This window comes from Salvelinus namaycush, chromosome 23 (assembly GCF_016432855.1).
Source record: "Salvelinus namaycush isolate Seneca chromosome 23, SaNama_1.0, whole genome shotgun sequence".
NCBI classification, from domain to species: Eukaryota; Metazoa; Chordata; class Actinopteri; order Salmoniformes; family Salmonidae; genus Salvelinus; species Salvelinus namaycush.
The window spans coordinates 40,742,908-40,764,791 of NC_052329.1; the positions used below are offsets into that span (position 1 = coordinate 40,742,908).

General features: G+C 42.9%; 1 protein-coding gene across 1 annotated transcript; it reads right to left on the bottom strand.

The window, feature by feature from the left end:
• Nucleotides 1–5,497: 5,497 nt before the first annotated feature.
• Nucleotides 5,498–18,273, bottom strand: ankk1 (ankyrin repeat and kinase domain containing 1). Its single transcript, XM_038961889.1, has 6 exons — nucleotides 18,089–18,273; nucleotides 17,505–17,784; nucleotides 17,143–17,294; nucleotides 15,700–15,765; nucleotides 15,366–15,517; nucleotides 5,498–6,768 (listed from the first exon to the last, which is right to left on the bottom strand). Exons 1-6 carry the CDS (start codon nucleotides 18,271–18,273, stop codon nucleotides 5,498–5,500), a joined length of 2,106 nt encoding a protein of 701 aa, XP_038817817.1.
• Between the last annotated feature and the right edge of the window lie 3,611 nt (nucleotides 18,274–21,884).

A 21,884-nucleotide genomic window follows, 5' to 3' on the forward strand; every position in this document is an offset into this window, starting at 1 on the left:
TTACACATTATTTTTACAGTGTAACTATGAGTTATTACAATTAACTACAATACTAATTGCACATGTAATTACACTGTAATAAGGAGCCCTTAAAATGAAGTGTTACCGGATTTTTCTGTTCCTTTTAGGTTTTCTGGTTGAAATGCACTAGTCCAAACCTGTGCTGCTGCAAACCTCACAACTGTAATCATATTACCTACTGCTGACAATTAGGTTTACAGTTGACAACTGATTGTTAAAAGGAGTGACAGCCCAGCCTAACTTTTTCCCATCCTAATTGATTTGCTATTGATTTCTGGAGCCTCGAATCCTCAGCTTCCTATTCTCGATTCCTAAACGCTTCTCACATTTGCGAGTAAGAATTAAAACACATTCATATTGGAGTTGGTTACAGACATTTCCGTATGACAGTTAACAGAAAACTAGGATGCATCGCCTCAACTGTAAACATGTCTTAAATTGTCATGCCATCTTCCCGTACAGTACTGTCGCGTGACATCAAAGAGCTCCCAGTTCTAGACAGTCCTGTGAAATCCACAAGCCTTCCAGATCCAGACTACAAGGCGTGTCTGATTGCCATCGTGCAAGGACCCACTCAACGTGTGCGAATTGTGACAGGACTGTGCGCGGAGGATTTGTAGAAAGGTTGTGGATGTGATATTTAAAGGGAATTGGCAGGCCGCGAGGAGAACAATCCCATTCGTCTGCCACGATGGCGCTATCTCCGCTGAAGCCTGAAGGACGTGGAGGAGAGACAGAGGAAATGAAACAGATACATATCTGTGTGCTGTTTGATTCAATCCTTCAGAAGAGACGACAGAGACAGAGAAAGGAGTTTCACTTCACTATAGCCTATGTTACCTCACTGTACAACTGTAGTTTTCATACATTGAAATGTCTTAAGAGCCAGCTACAATATGTGTGACACACCAAGGTTGGGGGGGGGGGGGGGGAATCACGATGCATTCCTATTACAATAACAACAATTGGATTGAACACATCCTTTATGCTCTAAACATATCATTAGAGGCCATTGGCTGATCAATGTCAATGGGAAAACATAAAGAGTCACGTGTTGCCTTGACTTGCATGCATCCCTGTGTGCGCGCATGCATGCGTTACGTATGTGTGTGTAGTATGTGCATACACATTAAGCATGTGTTTATGTGTGTGTGTGTGTGTGTGTGTGTGTGTGTGTGTGTGTGTGTGTGTGTGTGTGTGTGTGTGTGTGTGTGTGTGTGTGTGTGTGTGTGTGTGTGTGTGTGTGTGTGTGTGTGTGTGTGTGTGTGCATGCATGTGTCACTTGTTACGTTCCCCAATAAGAGACCAAATGGGCTCTGAAAGGCATCCATGGGGGGCCTACTGAGTGCTGGTCAAGCAACTCCAGTTGAGTTAAAATATCTATTTTTCCAACTGAAGCACTGGGCCAGCAGTCCTTAAATATCAGCTGTGCTAGCACAGGTGAAGCACCTTCTGACTAAAGAGGACAACAGGTGCAACACATCCTGGTCAATGAGGATGACTCCAATCATCCTCACACACCAGAAAGGAAGAGGCGAAGAGAGAGGGCTAACTGGGCCCAAAATCTGTTTTCTCCAGCAGGTGCCGTTATTTCCGTTTGTTTTTCCCCTGCTCACCAATCGAGGAGTTTTTGTAAAGAGGTCAATGAGAGTGTCAAATTTGGTTAACAACACATTGAATGGATTTTTTTGCTACGTGTGACTTATTTGATAGAAGTCTCATGATGATTAAGTTGTAAGAGTGTGCTGATATAAGTAGGACACGTGACATCCCGGCAACTCTGAGAAAAACCACTAGTTAGCACACCCACAATGTTATAAACCCAGACTATTTCTAAAATGTATCTTCTTAAAATGTGATTTTAAACATAATCCTAACCTTAACCACACATCTAACCCCTGACCTTAAATTAAAACCATGAATTTTTATGACATAGGCAACTTGGTAACTAGTGGAAACAGTTGTGACAGTTGTTCACACACATATCTGACCTCTCATTGGTTGGAATGGTCCCACCCGATCTTGCCTCCCGACTGCCTACCATTTTTGAAGACATTTCTTTTCATTGTTAGAGCAGCCACTTGAGTATCTGGTTAATATAATGACTGATCTGTGGCCACACCCAAAGAGAACCAACCTCGAAATCGAGAGAAAAACCAAAGGCTGTAACACATTTATCAGAGGAGATTATGGTATACCCATGTGTTGGCTCTAATACCAAATGATTTGAAAGCCTCTTACTTTTACTGTACAGTAAAATGTCAAATGTATGCCGGAACAGACAAATGGGAGCTACGGTAAAAACAAACAACAGAAGAAAATAGAAACCGGGATGGCAATGGAAACTTTCTGTTGGATCCAATTAAATGACTTTCATATAATACATCATAATGTCATGGTATGACTTTTATTATCTATGACAAATAGACGTGGAAATAAAACTTCGGAATATGAGAGTGCAATTACTCTTTTTTTTTTGTGCCTTATTTTACCAGGTAAATTGAATGAGAACACGTTGTCATTTACAGCAATGACCTGGGGTATACAGCAGTTACAGGGTAGAGGAGGGGTAATGAATGAGCCAATTGGAAGCTATCCATTTGTGCACCTGTAAATACACCATTTAGCAATTAACTAACTGTAATGTAACAGTGCATAATAGTCTAATTGTATCGGGCTGTAAAGCAATTTATGTGAGGTATTAAAGTTTTTTTTTAAAGAAGCTTAATATAGTATGAGACAATAATGTTTGTTTCCCAGTGTTGAAAATTCAACTACCATAGTTGCTAACTAAAATGCTATTTGATACCTAAAATTATATTTGAATGTTTGTGGTTATTGAGCCTATGCTGAGAGAGCCATTGAACCATCGTGCCCCCTCCATCCACCTGCAAGTGGAAAGCAAAATTGATCTTTTCTTAAGGTTCAAATTTCACTTGTGCAGAAAGTTCAGGTAGGGATTCGTCAAAGGGTCCAATTCTGGGGAGCTCTCTCCGTTATCACCAATGAATCTGTCTGATTGTTGCTATTCCACTAACACATTGTACAATGGGAAATGGCCCTCAGTGCATGGTAGCCACTGCAGCTATAGCTCATACTGTACATACTTGTCTCTCGTCGCACAAAACAAGCCGACCTACTCAGAAAATGTCAGGAAATAGTAAATATCATGACTTTAGATTGATAAGAGGTATAAATGGATGGGTAAATCCATCACAAAGATGTAGACGAGAGAGACGGGAAGAGAAAGAGAGAGAAAGTTAGGGGGGCTGTGCACTTTGTTGAGGCGCTCGCAGTAAACTGAAATATGAATCATCTTAAAGGGGCATGCATGACGACAAGAAGACGAAGGGCAATAATATACTGTCTACTGATGAAAACAAGGGCATGGAAAAGTAGCTTTGAGTAATGCGAGAATGAGGGGCTTGCTTGGTATTATAATGCAGTTCTGCAGTATCTATGCTGCTTATACTTAGACTACGCCGAAGGCTATTATATATTTGGCTGAGCGAGTGGATGTCTGGGGAAAGTATTTCAAACTCATCAGCCTATAAAATAGTTGTGACTTCAACCTGTGTCTATACTGACAGGTCTGCTAGAAGAAAGACTTAATGATAATTGCCCAAATAGTAACCTTGGGCAGCAAAAGGGATTAAACTCGGGGGTATTTTTTTTAAATATAGGTATACTGAGAGGCCAAGTGGTGGCTAAGATGACAGGGGAAAATGTTTTCCACATCATCACCCTGGAGACTTGAAAGATCACTCCCCGTCAATTACCTGGGCAAGACCAGAGGTGCCCGGGCAGAGGAGACTTTCTTGGAGGGGGGCTGTTGAGGCGGCACACCTGGGTCAGGAGCTGGTTCAGTGGCTGAATTAGTCATGTTTGCAGTTGCTAAGCACCACAGGCCTCTGTGGATCATTTAACCCTGTGAGAGGCTGTCTCAACTCAAAGATATCCCTCTAGCCCGCTGGGGAATTAAATACACCACTGACCATTGTAGTGGTAGTTTGGTGTACTATTAATATCCATAGACTGTGTAAACATATTGCATTCATTAATAATGCAACATTTTGTCTGAAAGTAGTAGGCCTACAAGGGATGTCCCATGGAAATAGGATGACAGCAAGCGTTCCTTCTTCTATCTCAACTCCTGTTGTTGACTAGCATCCCTTGCTGTGATGCAATGCCCTTAACGGCTTGCCCAATCAAACTGGCATTAGCTGCTGTTGTACGTTGTCTCCTGACCTTCCTCAGAAATTCTGTTAGGGATTTGCAAACTGAATTATAGCCTGATGGAAACCGTCAAATGTGTCACTGTGGGTGTAAAAGGTTGTGCCGGAGCCATTGATTCAGACTAACTTTGATTAGATGGTGAAGATGAGTTACATTTTTTTCAGGGGGGTCTGCCGTCAACTAATGTGGATGGGAGTGGCACACAGTCTTTTATGAATGAAGTGCACTGGTGTCAGAAAGAGATCATCATACTGTTTGGGGAGAGAGAAATGCTGTCAAACGAGTTATCTTCTCAGGGGGAGGGTGGTAGTGAGAATGATTGCAATGTTTCACATTGATATCATTCCTGTCTGGTGAGATAAACGTTGTGGGAAGGTTTTCGATTACATCGCACACAGGTTTCGGATCACTTCCACCTGTCAGGGAAGCATTAAGTTAAGTAGATCCAACTGATCTGATATGGTATGAGTACTAGCTGACTATGTTTGTTTTCTGTGACAACAACTCATGGGATATGTTACAGTACGGTCATGGCTACTATGCTGGAGTATTTAAAAAAAAAAAAAGTTTGGTCACCTGTGCCATGGAAATGAGAACATAAGTATATGTAAATATATTTCTCAATGCATTTCAGTCCTATTCAATATAATGTGTCAACCTGGCAGCTTAGACTTGCACAAGATATCGTGCTCTTGGTTGGTCACCGCAGGGAGGAGAATGAAAAACCTTCACTATTTGCCAGCTAATGAAAAGTTATTTTATAATCCACTCATGGTCAGAGTCATAATTACATATTTATAGATGTCGACAACAGACAGTAAGGTCATCCTTGACCACTGGAAAAAAATAATTAAACAATTTAAATTAACATAACAATGTAATATAATATTGAGCATTCAGAATAACATTCCTAATTACAGCGTAGACACCGTAGAGACATAAATCAATAGAGTATCAATACACTTTTCCCAACAGTGATGTACTGTACTTCTTAGTCACTAAGCCTGACATCAGTGTTACCCTGTCCAGAGTTATCGTTCAACATGCCATTGTTGGCTTTCTAGTACCCTTTTTACACTATCTTGCCAACCCGAAACAAATTGTACTGGCTCGGATAGTTTATTCTCACATTACTATTTTTTAGCACAGTTCCAGCAACAATGGTGGATATGTAACCAGACCAGCTCAGTACAGCTTTGTTTGGCTCGGCTCGGTTCGGCACAGTAGTGTGAAAGGCTCACTAACTGTCCTCCAGTAGCTGCACTACCTCCTCTTTCTGACACTTCCTGGCCAGGGATAGGGCTGTGCAGCCTGTCGAGTCCTTACTACTCCTCTCTGCCCCGTTCATTAGCAGGGCTTTGATAATGGGAACACTGCCGTTCTGGGCAGCCAGATGTAATGGGGTGGCCTGGCTCTTGTTCAGAGCGTTGACGTTGGCCCGATGCGAGATGAGCTGGAGCACACTGGGGAAAAGGCCGCCGTTACACGCCAAGTGGAGCGCCGTCCAGCCGCTATCCTCTGCCATGTCGGGATTGGCCTTGGCCGACAGCAGCTTGGACACCACTTCCTCTTGCCCGTGGTGGCAGGCCAAGTGGAGGGGTGTCCAGCCACCCTTTCCTGGCAGGTCCATAGAGCCCTGGTGGGCTTCTAGTTCCAGCACGGTGGTCGCGTGGCCCTTCAGCGCCGCCAAGTGCATGGGCGTCCAACCCTGGAGGGTCCTGGGGTCGGGATTCGCCCCGTTGCCCAACAGTAGCCTGCAGATGCCCGTGTGTCCCTTGAGGGCGGCGAAGTGTAATGGGGTGTAGTGCCGGCTGTCCAGGGAGTTGACATCTGCGCCAGCTGTCACCAGCTGCCTGGCTACCCTGTTGTGGCCCTCCTCGGCTGCCAGGTGTAGAGCGGTGGTCAGGGAGTGGTCCGTCCCGTTGGGGTCAACTCCCTTACTGAGCAGGAGCTTGGCGATGGCGAGGTGGCCGTACACACTCGCCACGTGGAGCGCCGTCCTCCCGTGGACCTCCTCGTGCTCGTCGGCGCTCCCCATCCGCGTCAGGAGGAGACGCACGACGTTCTCGTGGCCGTTCTGAGTGGCCAGGTGAAGCGGCGTCCACCCGGCTTTCTCCTTAACGCTAGGCTGGGCGCCACTGTCCAGTAGCAGACGGACAACTCTGCTGTCGTCGCTTTGAGCGGCAAAGTGCAGAGGAGTCCACTGGTCCCCATCTCCAAGTTTAACGTCTGCCTCGTGCTCCGTCAGCAAGGAGCATATCTCGTGGAACTTGTGGAGCACAGCCACAATGAGAGGGGTGTATCCTCTGACGCTCTGTGAGTTTACCTCCGCACCAAGACTCAAAACATGCTTCACACTCTCTGTGTCACCACTAACCACTGTGTAGTGGAGAAGAGTGTTGTTGTCTTTGAAGAGCATAGACACATGCTCCTTTCTAAGGGCCTGTCTGAAGTTTTCAAAGTCTTTCCTTGATAGAATATTGAGAATGTCATCCCTGGTGTTGCTCATGTCTGTGAATGTAAAAATGCAACATAAACCAGATAAGACACAGAGGCAGAGGTATTGCCAATGCAAATCAATCTGATACAGTATAGCAATATGTCTGCTGCCTCAGTTGATTGTGACAGTAGCCATGGTTTATTGAAGCGTGCATGCATTTGCATACAAGTTGGCTTTGTCTAAAGAGACATGTCTTTCCTCCAATGCATTTTGTACAGTCTAAGAGCCAGAGCTAAATAAGCATTTTTGTCCACATGATCCAAAGCTACACCTTCTCCAGTTTTCCATATGTGGAAAACACTTGGTAGAATTGCATTTTAAATGTCAGCCCTAGAGGCACTGAGACACACGGAAACATGAGTTTTCCCCATGCACTCACCTGGAGGGTTGGCGAGTGAGCATGTGGATTTCTTAATGGAGATATAATAAAAAAAAGTGTTAATAGTAGTCATCATAATAGCAGCACATCAACAAGTTAATGTTGTTATTAATGGAGCTAATGAGAACTGTTTATACACGATGCATGCATTATACAACCATACAGTTGGCATAGTCAAGGTATTCTTTTACATACATTCACATGGGGGGGGGGGGGGGGGGGGGGGGGGGAGGAGGAGAGAGAGAGAGAGAGAGAGAGAGAGAGAGAGAGAGAGAGAGAGAGAGAGAGAGAGAGAGAGAGAGAGAGAGAGAGAGAGAGAGAGAGAGAGAGAGAGAGAGACAGACAGACAGACAGACAGACAGACAGACAGACAGACAGACAGACAGACAGACAGACAGACAGACAGACAGACAGACAGACAGACAGACAGACAGACAGACAGACAGACAGACAGACAGACAGACAGACTTTGTTTGAGAGCGTTGTATCTGTTATCTCAACATTGATGGTGGATGCTGCATCTGTTATCTCAACATTGATGGAGGATGCAGTACTGAGCACTCACTCTTCTGAAGCTCGGCGACAGCATGGTATAATCAGGTTTGTGTGTCTTATCCCCGTTGCTACGTCCACCTATTCCCAGGACGTCGCTCAGAGCTTCTGTCTTTCGAACAATGTCTGGAAATAAACAAACAGACAAAGAGGTTTGGTCATTAAAAACATATTCTCAAATTCAGAGGGATTTGATTGATGCAGTGCATGTATCCGTCATACTCAAAATGTTAACAAGATGTGTAAAAGTGTGAATACTGCATGTTATTTATTTACAATTCTGTTCAAACATTTGTGTTTTCGATCTTGGGATAAACAAGGTTGTAAAATCCATGAGGCACTATAGTTTTATTAAAACTTTTCATATTATACAGTAACTGCTATAGTCAACACAATACTAAAGGGCACTGAAGATGAAGAACAATTACCCTGAAACAAATGCACACTTTTGGTCATACAGATTTAAGGTCACTATAACTATATCTATTTGCCAATTGGATTGATCCCCTCTACCACACAGAACCCCACTAATCTACCGACGGAAACGCACGAGGTGGCTAAAAACAGACCTCCATCCTATGCTAGCTTGCTACCGATGGCCCGGCTAGCTGTCTGAATCGCCGTTACCCCAACCAACCTCACTACTCACTGGACCCTTATGATCACTCGACTAAGCATGCCTCTCCTTAATGTCCATTGCTGTGCTGGTTAGTGTTTATTGGCTTATTTCACTGTAGACCCTCTAGCCCTGCTCATTATACCTTATCCAACCTTTCAGTTCCACCACCCACACATGCGATGACATCACCTGGTTTCAATGATGTTTCTAGAGACAATATCTCTCTCATCATCACTCAATACCTAGGTTTACCTCCACTGTATTCACATCCTACCATACCTTTGTCTGTACATTATACCTTGAAGCTATTTTATCGCTCCCAGAAACCTCCTTTTACTCTCTGTTCCGGACGTTCTAGACGACCAATTCTCATAGCTTTTAGCCGTACCCTTATCCTACTCTGTTCCTCTGGTGATGTAGAGGTGAATCCAGGCCCTGCAGTGCCTAGCTCCACTCCTATTCCCCAGGCGGTCTCTTTTGATGACTTCTGTAACCGTAATAGCCTTGGTTTCATGCATGTTAACATTAGAAGCCTCCTCCTTAAGTTTGTTTTATTCACTGCTTTAGCACACTCTGCCAACCCGGATGTTCTAGCCGTGTCTGAATCCTGGCTTAGGAAGACCTCCAAAAATTCTGAACTACAACATTTTCAGACAAGATAGAACTGCCAAAGGGGGCGGAGTTGCAATCTACTGCAAAGATAGCCTACAGAGTTCCCTACAGAGTTCTGTCCTACTATCCAGGTCTGTACCCAAACAATATGAACTTCTACTTTTAAAAATCCACCTCTCTAAAAACAAGTCTCTCCCCGTTGCCGCCTGCTATAGACCACCCTCTGCCCCCAGCTGTGCTCTGGACACCATATTATGTGAACTGATTGCCCCCCATCCGAGCTCGGGCTGCTAGGCGACCTAAACTGGAACATGCTTAACACCCCAGCCATCCTACAATCTAAGCTTGATGCCCCCAATCTCACACAAATGATCAATGAACCTACCAGTTACCACCTCAAAGCCGTAAACACGGGCACCCTCATAGATATCATCCTAACCAACTTTCCCTCTAAATAGACCTCTGCTGTTTTCAACCAAGATCTCAGCGATCACTGCCTCATTGCCTGCATCCGTAATGGGTCAGCGGTCAAACGACCTCCACTCATCACTGTCAAACGCTCCCTGAAACACTTCAGCGAGCAGGCCTGGGTATCCTAGAAGGATATTAATCTCATCCCGTCAGTAGAGGATGCCTGATTTTTTTTTTTAAATGCCTTCCTCACCATCTTAAATAAGCATGCCCCATTCAAGAAATTTAGAACCAGGAACAGATATAGCCCTTGGTTCTCTCCAGACCTGACTGCCCTTAACCAACACAAAAATATCCTATGGCGTTCTGCATTAGCATCGAACAGCCCCCGTGATATGCAACTTTTCAGGGAAGCTAGAAACCAATATACACAGGCAGTTAGAAAAGCCAAGGCTAGCATTTTCAAGCAGAAATTTGCTTCCTGCAACACAAACTCAAAAACGTTCTGGGACACTGTAAAGTCCATGGAGAACAAGAACACCTCCTCCCAGCTGCCCACTGCACTGAGGATAGGAAAGACTGTCACCACCGATTAATCCACTATAATTGAGCATTATAAATAAGCATTTTTCTACGGCTGGCCATGCTTTCCACCTGGCTACCCCTACCCCGGTCAACAGCACTGCCCCCCCACAGCAACTTGCCCAAGCCTTCCCCATTTCTCCTTCTCCCAAATCCAGCTAAAGAGCTGCAAAATCTGGACCCCTACAAATCAGCCGGGCTAGACAATCTGGACCCTTTCTTTCTAAAATGATCTGCCGAAATTGTTGCAACCCCCATTACTAGCCTGTTCAACCTCTCTTTCGTGTCGTCTGAGATTCCCAAAGATTGGAAAGCAGCTGCGGTCATCCCCCTCTTCAAAGGGGGGGACACTCTTGACCCAAACTGCTACAGACCTATATCTATCCTACGCTGCCTTTCTAAGGTCTTCGAAAGCCAAGTCAACAAACAGATTACCGACCATTTCGAATCCCACCATACCTTCTCCACTATGCAATCTGGTTTCAGAGCTGGTCAGGGGTGCACCTCAGCCATGCTCAAGGTCCTAAACGATAGCTTAACCGCCATCGATAAGAAACAATACTGTGCAGCCGTATTCATTGACCTGGCCAACGCTTTCGACTCTGTCAATCACCACATCCTCATCGGCAGACTCGATAGCCTTGGTTTCTCAAATGATTGCCTCGCCTGGTTCACCAACTACTTCTCTGATAGAGTTCAGTGTGTCAAATCGGAGGGCCTGTTGTCTGGGCCTCTGGCAGTCTCTATGGGGGTGCCACAAGGTTCAATTCTTGGACCGACTCTCTTCTCTGTATACATCAATGATGTCGCTCTTGCTGCTGGTGAGTCTCTGATCCACCTCTACACAGACGACACCATTCTGTATACTTCTGGCCCTTCTTTGGACACGGTGTTAACAACCCTCCAGACGAGCTTCAATGCCATACAACTCTCCTTCCGTGGCCTCCAATTGCTCTTAAATACAAGTAAAACTAAATGCATGCTCTTCAACCGATCGCTGCCTGCACCTGCCCGCCCGTCCAACATCACTACTCTGGACGGTTCTGACTTAGAATATGTGGACAACTACAAATACCTAGGTGTCTGGTTAGACTGTAAACTCTCCTTCCAGACTCACATCAAACATCTCCAATCCAAAGTTAAATCTAGAATTAGCTTCCTATTTCGCAACAAAGCATCCTTCACTCATACTGCCAAACATACCCTTGTAAAACTGACCATCCTACCGATCCTCGACTTCGGCGATGTCATTTACAAAATAGCCTCCAATACCCTACTCAATAAATTGGATGCAGTCTATCACAGTGCCATCCGTTTTGTCACCAAAGCCCCATATACTACCCACCACTGCGACCTGTACGCTCTCGTTGGCTGGCCCTTGCTTCATACTCGTCAACAAACCCACTGGCTCCAGGTCATCTACAAGACCCTGCTAGGTAAAGTCCCCCCTTATCTCAGCTCGCTGGTCACCATAGCAGCACCCACCTGTAGCACGCGCTCCAGCAGGTATATCTCTCTGGTCACCCCCCAAACCAATTCTTCCTTTGGCCGCCTCTCCTTCCAGTTCTCTGCTGCCAATGACTGGAACGAACTACAAAAATCTCTGAAACTGGAAACTCTTATCTCCCTCACTAGCTTTAAGCACCAGCTGTCAGAGCAGCTCACAGATTACTGCACCTGTACATAGCCCATCTATAATTTAGCCCAAACAACTACCTCTCCCCCTACTGTATTTATTTATTTTGCTCCTTTGCACCCCATTATTTGTATCTCTACTTTGCACATTCTTCCACAGCAAATCTACCATTCCAGTGTTTAATAACCTCTTGGCAATAGGGGGTGCTATTTGCACTTTGTAATAATTTCGTTCCCAAATTAAACTGCCTAGTACTCAATTCTTGCTCGTACAATATGCATATTATTATTACTATTGGATAGAAAACACTCTCTAGTTTCTAAAACCGTTTGAATTATTTCTCTGAGTGAAACAGAACTCATTCTGCAGCACATTTCCTGTCAGGAAGTGAGATTTCTGAAATCGAGGTCCCTGTTCTAGGGTCAGTTTATAAGTCCCCATGTAAGCTATGGGGCTACATGCACTGCATACGCCTTCCTCTAGATGTCAGTAAGCGGTGAGAATTTGAATGGAGTGGATTGCACCATCTGGGGCCCTATATAAGCTCATGGAACGGAAGTACCGTTCTTTTCAACGGGGCGCCTGGCGCAAGAGGGACATCACAATGGCGTCCTGCAAAGCTTTCGTTTTAGCAGTTCTATATCTCCGGTCATGTTTTTATTCGTTATAGTTGTTAAAGACATCATAAGGTAGTTAATTTAAACCGACTTATAGCAGTTTATATCAGTTTATTGCGATTTTCTGGGATTTCTTTGTGACGCGCTATCAGGAGTTGGACACCTTTCCGGCACATAGCTAACGTTAGCGGCTATTTCGACAGGAGAAGAGGACATCTTTCAACCAAAAGACGATTGTTCTGGAGAAAGGACACCTTGCCCAAGATTCTGATGGAAGCTCAGCAAATAGTAAGCAGTCTTTATGCTGTTAATTCGTATTTATGTTGACAAATGTCAAATAATAATTCCGCCATGAATTTCGGTGCGGTCTCGCTTTAGCGCACGCTGTATTGCGCAGTAACGTTAATTTTAAAAATCTAACCCAGCGGTTGCATTAAGAACTAATGTATCTTTCATTTGCTGTCCAACATGTATTTTTTTAGTCAAGTTTATGATTACTTATCGATTAGAATAGGTGCCTCTCCAAGATTGCTTGAAGTTTTGGCCACTAATCACATTGTATAACCACGATTTGTGCCGCTAAATATGCACATTTTCGAACAAACCCTATATGCATTGTGTAATATGATGTTACAGGACTGTCATCTGATGAAGAATATCAAGGTTAGTCAAAAATGATATATCTTTTGCCTGTTTGTTACGATCGCTAACCTTTGCTGCTGGTAAATGGTGTTGTGTTTCTGGCTATTGTGGTAAGCTAATATAATGCTATATTGTGTTTTCGCTGTAAAACACTTAAAAAATCTGAAATATTGGCTGGATTCACAAGATCTGTGTCTTTCATTTGCTGTACGCTGTGTATTTTTAAGAAATGTTTTATGATGAGTAATTAGGTAATACACGTTGCTCTCTGTAGTTATTCTAGTCGCTTTGGTGAGAGTTGTGATGGTGGCTGCAATGGTAAACTATGATTTATACCTGAAATATGTACATTTTTCTAACAAAACATATGCTATACAATAAATATGTTATCAGACTGTCATCTGATGAAGTTGTTTCTTGGTTAGTGGCTATTTATATATTTATTTGGTCGAATTTGTGATAGCTACTGATGGAGTAAAAAAATGGTGGAGTAAAAAAGTGGTGTCTTTTGCTAACGTGGTTAGCTAATAGATTTACATATTGTGTCTTCCCTGTAAAACATTTTAAAAATCAGAAATGATGGCTGGATTCACAAGATGTGTATCTTTCATCTGGTGTTTTGGACTTGTGATTTAATGATATTTAGATGCTAGTATTTACTTGTGACGCTATGCTAGGCTATGCTAGTCAGCTTTTTTACTGATGGGGGTGCTCCCGGATCCGGGTTTGGGAGGAATTAGAGGTTAACTTGCTATATTGTATTTACTTCGCCACCATGGCCTTTTTTTTGTTGCCTTTACCTCCCTTATCTCACATCATTTGCTCACATTGTATATAGACTTATTTTTCTAATGTATTATTGACTGTATGTTTGTTTTACTCCATGTGTAACTCTGTGTTGTTGTATGTGTCGAACTGCTTTGCTTTATCTTGGCCAGGTCGCAATTGTAAATGAGAACTTGTTCTCAACTTGCCTACCTGGTTAAATAAAAGTGAAATAAATAAATAAATTAAATAAAGTATGCTCCTACATAAATGATGTAATATGCCAGGGAGATATGTATACTGTAGCTAAGAAAGTAATACTAAGTGTATGTTGTGTAGTAAGTTGTTAGTAGCCCATGTACCTCACGCTAATAATCTTAATTTTGCCTACTGTTCTGACTTGGTGGTGCACGTGCACATGTAGCCTATAGCCTGTTTTAGAGAAATGTAATCATCAAATATTGTAAGAGCTTTCATTGTCTGCTTATATGCCCCCGTTATTTATCCTACGGTTCTGACTTGGTGTACAGGGAGAATTCTGTGAGAACGGAACATGTTCTGAATTCTGTTGCTGTACATTTCAAAAGTGCTGAACAAATAGTTATATTGACAACGTCCGTCCTAGCTTGCTCATTAATGTCTTAATCGAAATTACGGATTGCCTCTTATTTGCTCGTCGTTCCCTTATGCCATAGTTTGTACATCTCAATTGTCAGTAGAAACCACATTTGTTTAAACAAGTCAGCCATATCAGCTGTGTGTTTTTTTTAAAGGCAGTAAATGAGGCTGAATTAACTGTTTTGCTGCCAGACAAGGCTCCGCTGATAGCCAGGTGTAGCAGTGGTAAGGTGTTGGGACTGCTGTTGGGACTATGTAGGCCCTAATAGTTTGTGGGAACCATTCTTTTACGGTTGTAGTGCAATGAATGTATTGTTTAGTGTTGTATTGTGTAGTGGCTCAGCAGGCATGCATAATTTTACATTTTATATTTTTTGCCCCACCAAGATTTAAATGCTAAAATCGCCACTGGGCCTCAGCCAGTGTAAGATCGTTTACTGAACAAAGTCCACACAACATGTTCAGCCATATTGTGTCATTCTCCAACATATGGGCTTGCCTTGTTTTGAAGAAACAATGTGCTGGAGCAATCACATGGGTAATGTGTATAGCTATAGGCTTAAAAGGTTTATTTTTCTTTGAAAAGGGAAGCCTATGACACTTGGAGACAACAAAGGAGGCCCTTCATAATTTTTTCCTTCACTTTTTCTGATTTAAAAAGTGGTGTTTCTATACTGTTTCCGATCGTAACAGGGGGTGGCTATTCTCCCCCTTTTGCTGTCTCGAAGATAGTTTGTTTTGTTGTTGTTCTTTGCGGTTTGGTATGGAGAGGGACACACAATGTTATCCAGCCTGATCTAAGATATTTTCGTATGTCTGGCATTGATGACAATGACCATAGGAGTTGGTTGGCGGTAAGTAGATAAAGGTGGACCAATAACCAAAGTTTCCAGGCCTGGCAATGGAAAAATGTGAGCTGAATTGGCTACTGGAAGGCTGCTGGTGTCAGATCATTACCATTATGCCATTGAGTAAGCCACTTAGCCCCAGAAATATCTCTCCATCTTGCACTGCACAATGGCTGACCATGTGCCTCTCAACACGTGGGTGTGTCTGAGGTAGGGAAAAAAAGCTGAAAACTAAATTTTCTTTTGAACCAAATGGACAATAATGTATCTATTCTACTCTACGGTATTTTACAGCCCAAACAGATCTGGAATCAGGTGAAGTGTTACCTGAGAAATCTGGCCTCTCTCTGGGATCCTGATCCCAGCACTGTTGCATTATTGTGATCATCTGCTCACATTCTTGTGGCTTGTCATCAGGGATATTTTCCAAGCCTGGCCTTCTACCTGATGACACCTTCATCAGCACTGTCGTTGTACTGCTTCCTGTGACACAGGAATGTTATGTTTTTTCAGATGAGAAATGATTTTCAAAAATGTCCTCTCAATGTAAAATGTGATTATAAGCTTGTATAGTTTAACTACCTGAACTTTGTCAAACACTACTGTGTCTGTGATTAGATTTTTTGGAAAATCTGATACTTGAATCAGAATGCATTACCACTACTCACGTTTCCCAGCTTGATAAGGTCTCTTCTGGGTCAGGATTTCCCACATCACTATAGAGAAGCTAAATTAAAACAAGGAACACGTAAGAACACTCTGACCGGACAAGATAACTTCGATGTGGTTCTTTCTCCATGTATCTAATAACACTGAAGAAAAATTTAAACGCAACATCAACAATTTCAACGATTTTACTGAGTTACAGTTCATATAAGAAAATCCGACAATTGAAATACATTTATTAGGCCCTAATCTATGGATTTCACGTCAACTTTCACGTCAAAGTTGCTGGATATTGGCGGGAACTGGAACACGCTGTCGTAGATGTCAATCCAGAGCATCCCAAACATGCTCAATGGGTGAGATATCTCAGTGCATTCAAATTGCCAACGATAAAATGCAATTTGGTTTGTTGTCCGTAGCTTATGCCTGCCCATACCATGACCCCACCGCCACCATGGGGCACTCTGTTCACAATGTTGACATCAGCAAACCACTCGCCCACACAACACCATACACACTGTCTGCCATCTGCCCGGTACAGTTGAAACCAGGATTAATATGTGAAGAGCACACTTCTCCAATGTGGAGAAGTGGCCATCAAAGGTGAGCATTTGCCCACTGAAGTCAATTACAACGTCGAACTGCAGGTCAAGACCTTGGTGAGAACGACAAGCATGCAGATGACTTCCCCTGAGACGGTTTCTGACTGTTTGTGTAGAAATTCTTCAGTTGTGCAAACCAACAGTTTCATCAGCTGTCCAGGTGGCTGGTATCAGGTGAGGAAGCCGAATGTGGGCGGGATGGTTGTGAGGCCGGTTGGACCTACTGCTAATTTCTCTAAAACGATGTTGGTAGAGAAATGTATATTAAATTATCTGGCAACAGCTCTGGTGGACATTCCTGCAGTCAGCATGCCAATTGCCCGCTCCCTCAAAATTTGAGACATCTGTGGCATTGTGTTGTGTGACAAAACTGTACATTTTAGAGTGGCCTTTTACTGTCCCCAGCACAAGGTGTAATGATCATGCTATTTAATCAGCTTCTTTATATGCCACACTTGTCGGGTGGATGGATTGTCTTGGCAAAAGAGAAATGCTCACTAACAGGGATGTAAACAACATTTGAGCATATGGAACATTTTTGGGATCATTTATTTCTGCTCATGAAACAAGGGACCAACACTAAACCTGTTGCGTTTATATTTTTTGCTCAGAGTACATTAAATCTAAATTACATTATCAAAGATTATACCTCATTAGAAACTATATTGAAAAAATCTATGACTTCAGGATCAAATACTGAACAAATTATTGAAATATCTAGTTAGTAACTCATAATTTTTCTATTACAGAGAGAGAGAAAAACTAGCCTATTAACACAGTTCTATAGTGGGCCTATGTGTGAGTTTGTAGGAATTCGCCCTTGGCAACTACCTCACCTGTAAACATCGAACTTGGTTCCCGGATGCTCAGGGGACAGGGTGAATGTCTCTGGAGGTATGTAGAAAATGTTCCCTCTCGCAGTCAAATTTTCAATGAATTCCTTCTTGTTCCCAGCCTCCTCCCACTTAATTAAGCCAAAATCTGAAATCTTTGGAGGGAAATTTTCTTCAGACAGATAATCATTACTGCGTACGTACCACTGAACTCTTATTCAGATATAACCCTACACTTTTTAATGTTTGCATGCCTAATTAAAAAAAGAGTCAAGATATCATTAAGGACCCTCGTCTCGCTCATTACACTTTTTAAACAGGAGTAGCTGCTTAAACGGCCAGCGTCTCTGTGGAGCTATCCTCACCTTGATGTGGAGGTGATCGTCTAGAAGGATGTTTGAAGGCTTCAGGTTCAGGTGGAGAAGTGGAGGGTTCATGCTGTGAAGGAAGTTCATGCCCATGGTGACCTCGTGAACCATCTGGAACTTCTTGGGCCACATCAACACGTGGCTGGTGAGGAGACGATCCAGGGAGCCATTACTCATGTACTCCATCACCATGGAGGGAGGGTCATTACACACCCCGTAGACGGACACGATGTACTTGAATGTCACTTTCTCCATCTTGGATGCCTCCTCTATCATTCTCCTACAAAATAAAGAAAAGATAAGCGTAAGGGGGAGTTGACAGGTTTTTTCCACACCTGAGCAGCCTCAGCCCACAGATTTTTGTTGTCACTTTCAACCTTTCTAATCTAACACATTTATTTCCCCAGTAATTAGACCAATACTGCAAACTGCTAATTATCCAAACGCCCGAATGTGCTCTCTTTTAGTGATTGTAATTCCATTCATAACTGGCAATTAAATGATGTGATTTATTCGGGGAAATGTCTGCTCTGTTCTAGAGTGTATCTTCTAGGCCTGTAGTAAAGCCACATTAACCATACCTGTAGAGACTGGTGCCAGTAAGTGTGGTATTGAAGCTTTTCAGGGCACACTTTTCCCTCCAAAGCTTGAGTTTCACTCTGTAGACCTGGCCAAAGCTGCGTTCTGTCACCTTAATCCAGTCAGCCTCAAAGTCATCCTTCTTGAAGACCCTGAACTTCTCCAGGCCCCCTTCAACACGATCCATGGGGGCAGAGCTCCTCCTGTGTGTCACAACACCGTCTCGAATCTCACACAAACTCAGAATAACTTCTCCACAGGGTCTCCCTTGTCCATGAAGTGTGTAGACAACCACGGAGGAGGCGAAGCAGCAAACAAGTGTGTCTAAGACTCGATAGTGGTTAACTGTGGGTTGTGGGAGGAGCCATGTCACTGCTTGTTTGCATAGGAATGTAACAAGACCGGTTTCCACTACACTATCTGCCAAGAAAATTGCTTAGGTTCCCACCAGAAGGGCACAGCGTGAATGTCTTCCACCAGAGAACAGGAAGGAAACCTGATAAACCAGGTAGCTCTGATACCTGGAATGCTGTAGTATATATACTCACTCAAGTGCTATGATGAGCTTTTGCGCATGAGTGTTTGACAGTATTTGACATCAGAGTATCAATCAATCACAATAGAGACATCCATAATGATGGGTATTTTTCTAATCATAACCATTTTCTTGTCAGTTCTTGGAGGGTATCCAAAGCAATCCATCCAAACAGATATTACTGTGTGATAAATCTATTGTACAGTACTGTAGGTTTGGGGTCTGCAATCAGGCAGGGAGAATTTAAAAAACGGTCCGAATTAAAACCCATATGAGTCTAAGCCGGGGGGGGGGGGGGGGGGTTGTTTTAATTGTTTTAAGAAGGTCATCCTTACGATAATTTTGATATTTGATATATAATTTTAAGACCCCTTGAAGTATAAAAAAAATATTTTCAAAAATTATTTGATAATTGGCCTTACTGCTATTTGCCCATTCAAACTCATTGAATAACAGATTCACTACATGGAACAACAGATAGTTCCCCCCCAAAAAAACTTAAAGGAAGTTTGTTCTGAAGTGTCTATCCTAAATCAGAAAGATATAAGATCAGGAAATGTTATATATATATATTTTTACATGTATTTAACGCCTTGTTTTCCCCCTAAACAGTCTCCACATACTGTATACTTCCCTAGAGCAAAACAACCGACAAGTAGGTGTTCGCGAGAGTTCTCACCTTTACACAGAGGGGTCATATTAGTGTGTAGCCCAACTGTTTGGGCGCTGCAGACAGAAGTTGTCAGATCGGCTGTACCGACTTCAGACGAGTCCCAATACACTTGTGGGGGTCGTGGAGGAAAACAGAGAACACCATCATGTTCGTAAGAGTCTCATCTTTCCATTGATGGGGTCATAACAGATTGTAGGTCGTTCAGACAAACACCGCTCGCCCTTCACTGCAGATGCGGAAGTGTTACGAAGGCGGATGTGGTGGATTGAGATGCAACCAACGCAAAACAACTGATACAGGATCTCATTGCTTAAACTGACACATTTGTATGGGAATTGTTGTATTATGTTAATTAGGGGACATCGACCTTAGCAGGTTAAGAGAAATTGTGTGCACAGCAGAAAAAAAATGGCCTGACTTTACGATTATGGAAATGAAACCATCATTCATGTTCTGCATGATGACACAGCATTAAAGGAGCGTTACACACACAAAAATCTGCTGTTTTCACCTGAAAAGTGGTCCAATGTTAAGATTAATTCACATTTTCCAGCTATGGGAAAGATAATCTTGGAAATGATATGGCTATTCTCTTTTCCACTCGTTTTGGATTGTGTCATATCGCTGGATCTCCAAAACAGACGGCCTCGGGCGTCACAGTATATCATCAGAAGAAAACGTTTGAAGTCTGAAAACATCTGATAAAACGTTGATTTTGTCCTGTCCTGATACATGAACTACTTGCTGAAGAGTCAGCTTCTTGGACCAACTGAAAACGACTTTCAAAAACCTGTTAAAGAGAGCATATATGCTCGTAATGATTTTTCAGACCCTGAGGGACACCGAAGCATTATCTCATATTATACTCTAATTTATTCCCAGACTTCACATGCATAGTCATCCTTGATAGCAGGGGCCTCTTCTGCATAATGAACAAAAACAATGTCACATTGTGAAACTTCTCCTGTCTGGAATCCTCCTAGAGAGACGCGTTTCATTTGTATGACACTTGTCTTCTCTGTGCTCAGAGGAACTGCACTCAGAGTCAAAAGAAAAGTCCCCACGGAAGCTGTACGCACATGCCTGGTAACAAATTGGACGACAGCACATACAGCGCTGGGCAAATTGCACATCATTGTGCTTTGCATATTCAGATTTTCGGGTGATGCAGCAGAGGCTGTCGCAGGAGGATTGCACATGCGCCAGTCTCCTATCATAACAATGCCATCATAACAATGTCATTCCCTAGATAGAGAACAACCTTTGACCAGGGCTTAATAGGGGATGCCCATAGAGATCTGGTCAAAAGTAGTGCACTAAATAGGGAATAGGGTGACATTTGGCACAAATGTTCTATCTTTACCTTTCTGCTCCATTAGTTTAGTCTATCTTTCAGGAAAAGTGTGAAGCGATATCCTTTATGAGTGGCCCGGGGGCATTTGAAGTAAACTCAGGAAGATGATAAAATAAAGATATCCTCCTCGAGCTATCATTTTATCACCCCTGTTGTTCTGCTTATGGCTTGCACATTTATATCATATTTACACTCTTGTAACCTTTTACAAGGTATATTTGTCTGAGACAGAGTGGGTCTTTGGGAACGATTTAGAAATGTAACATTGATAGGCCTATCTTATGAATCATTCATGTGTATGGGGGAGAGGTTTGCTTAGAGGCCGATACATTGTGGTACTGTACACCATGACCTCCTGCTGTTTTTAATTCACAACGTTCACAAAACAAAATGATCATTAGTTCAGCTTCAGGATATTTCAGAACTACTGAAATCACATTCCAAATTTCTGCCACACTCAGATTATTTTCGTCTTCCCTTCCGTCTCTCTTTTGCATCCGTCTCCTTCCCTGCAGTGCAGTTTTGAGGAGCTTTCGTATTAACGGTTCCTTTGATTCATTTGGACTTGGGCTCATGTGTCTCAAAATGCCTGGAGGTTGGGATCCTGAGACTATTTCTCCTTTTATGATTCCAGCTGCGCACACTTTGTTCACCCTTTCAATTACAAGACGCCATTAAGGAGTTTTTTTTATTAACAAATCCTCTTCAACACAATTTACCCTTGCCTCCTAAATCTGCTCAGCTTCTTCTCCCTCCAGGCTGTCTGCGTTGGTCTCCCTTTGTGTGTGTGTGTGTGTTCTTGCATGCTCTGTGCATGTGTGTGTGTTCTTGCATGCTCTGTGCATGTTTGTGTGTTCTTGCATGCTCTGTGCATGTGTGTGTGTTCTTGCATGCTCTGTGCATGTGTGCGATCTGTGTTTTACATATGGAGTTAATGTATCTCAAAGGCGACGTCTGCCTATTGGCTGCTTTTCATTTATAAAAATCTTTGCCTGTCCAGGGAGAGAGTAAACACATCATAGTGATGCTTTATGCAATTCTGGCTCAATACTTTGTCTCACAACGGGATGCTACGGATCATGGCAGCTGTTAATTTGAAAGGGGTGTATGCATGAGAGACAGATACAATGTGATCCATCTTTATTAATAGAAAAAATAATGAAGAGTGATAGGCCTATCATTAAACAACTCAATGAGAAAACAAATAGCTTTTCTTTGGGATACTGCTACCTCCAG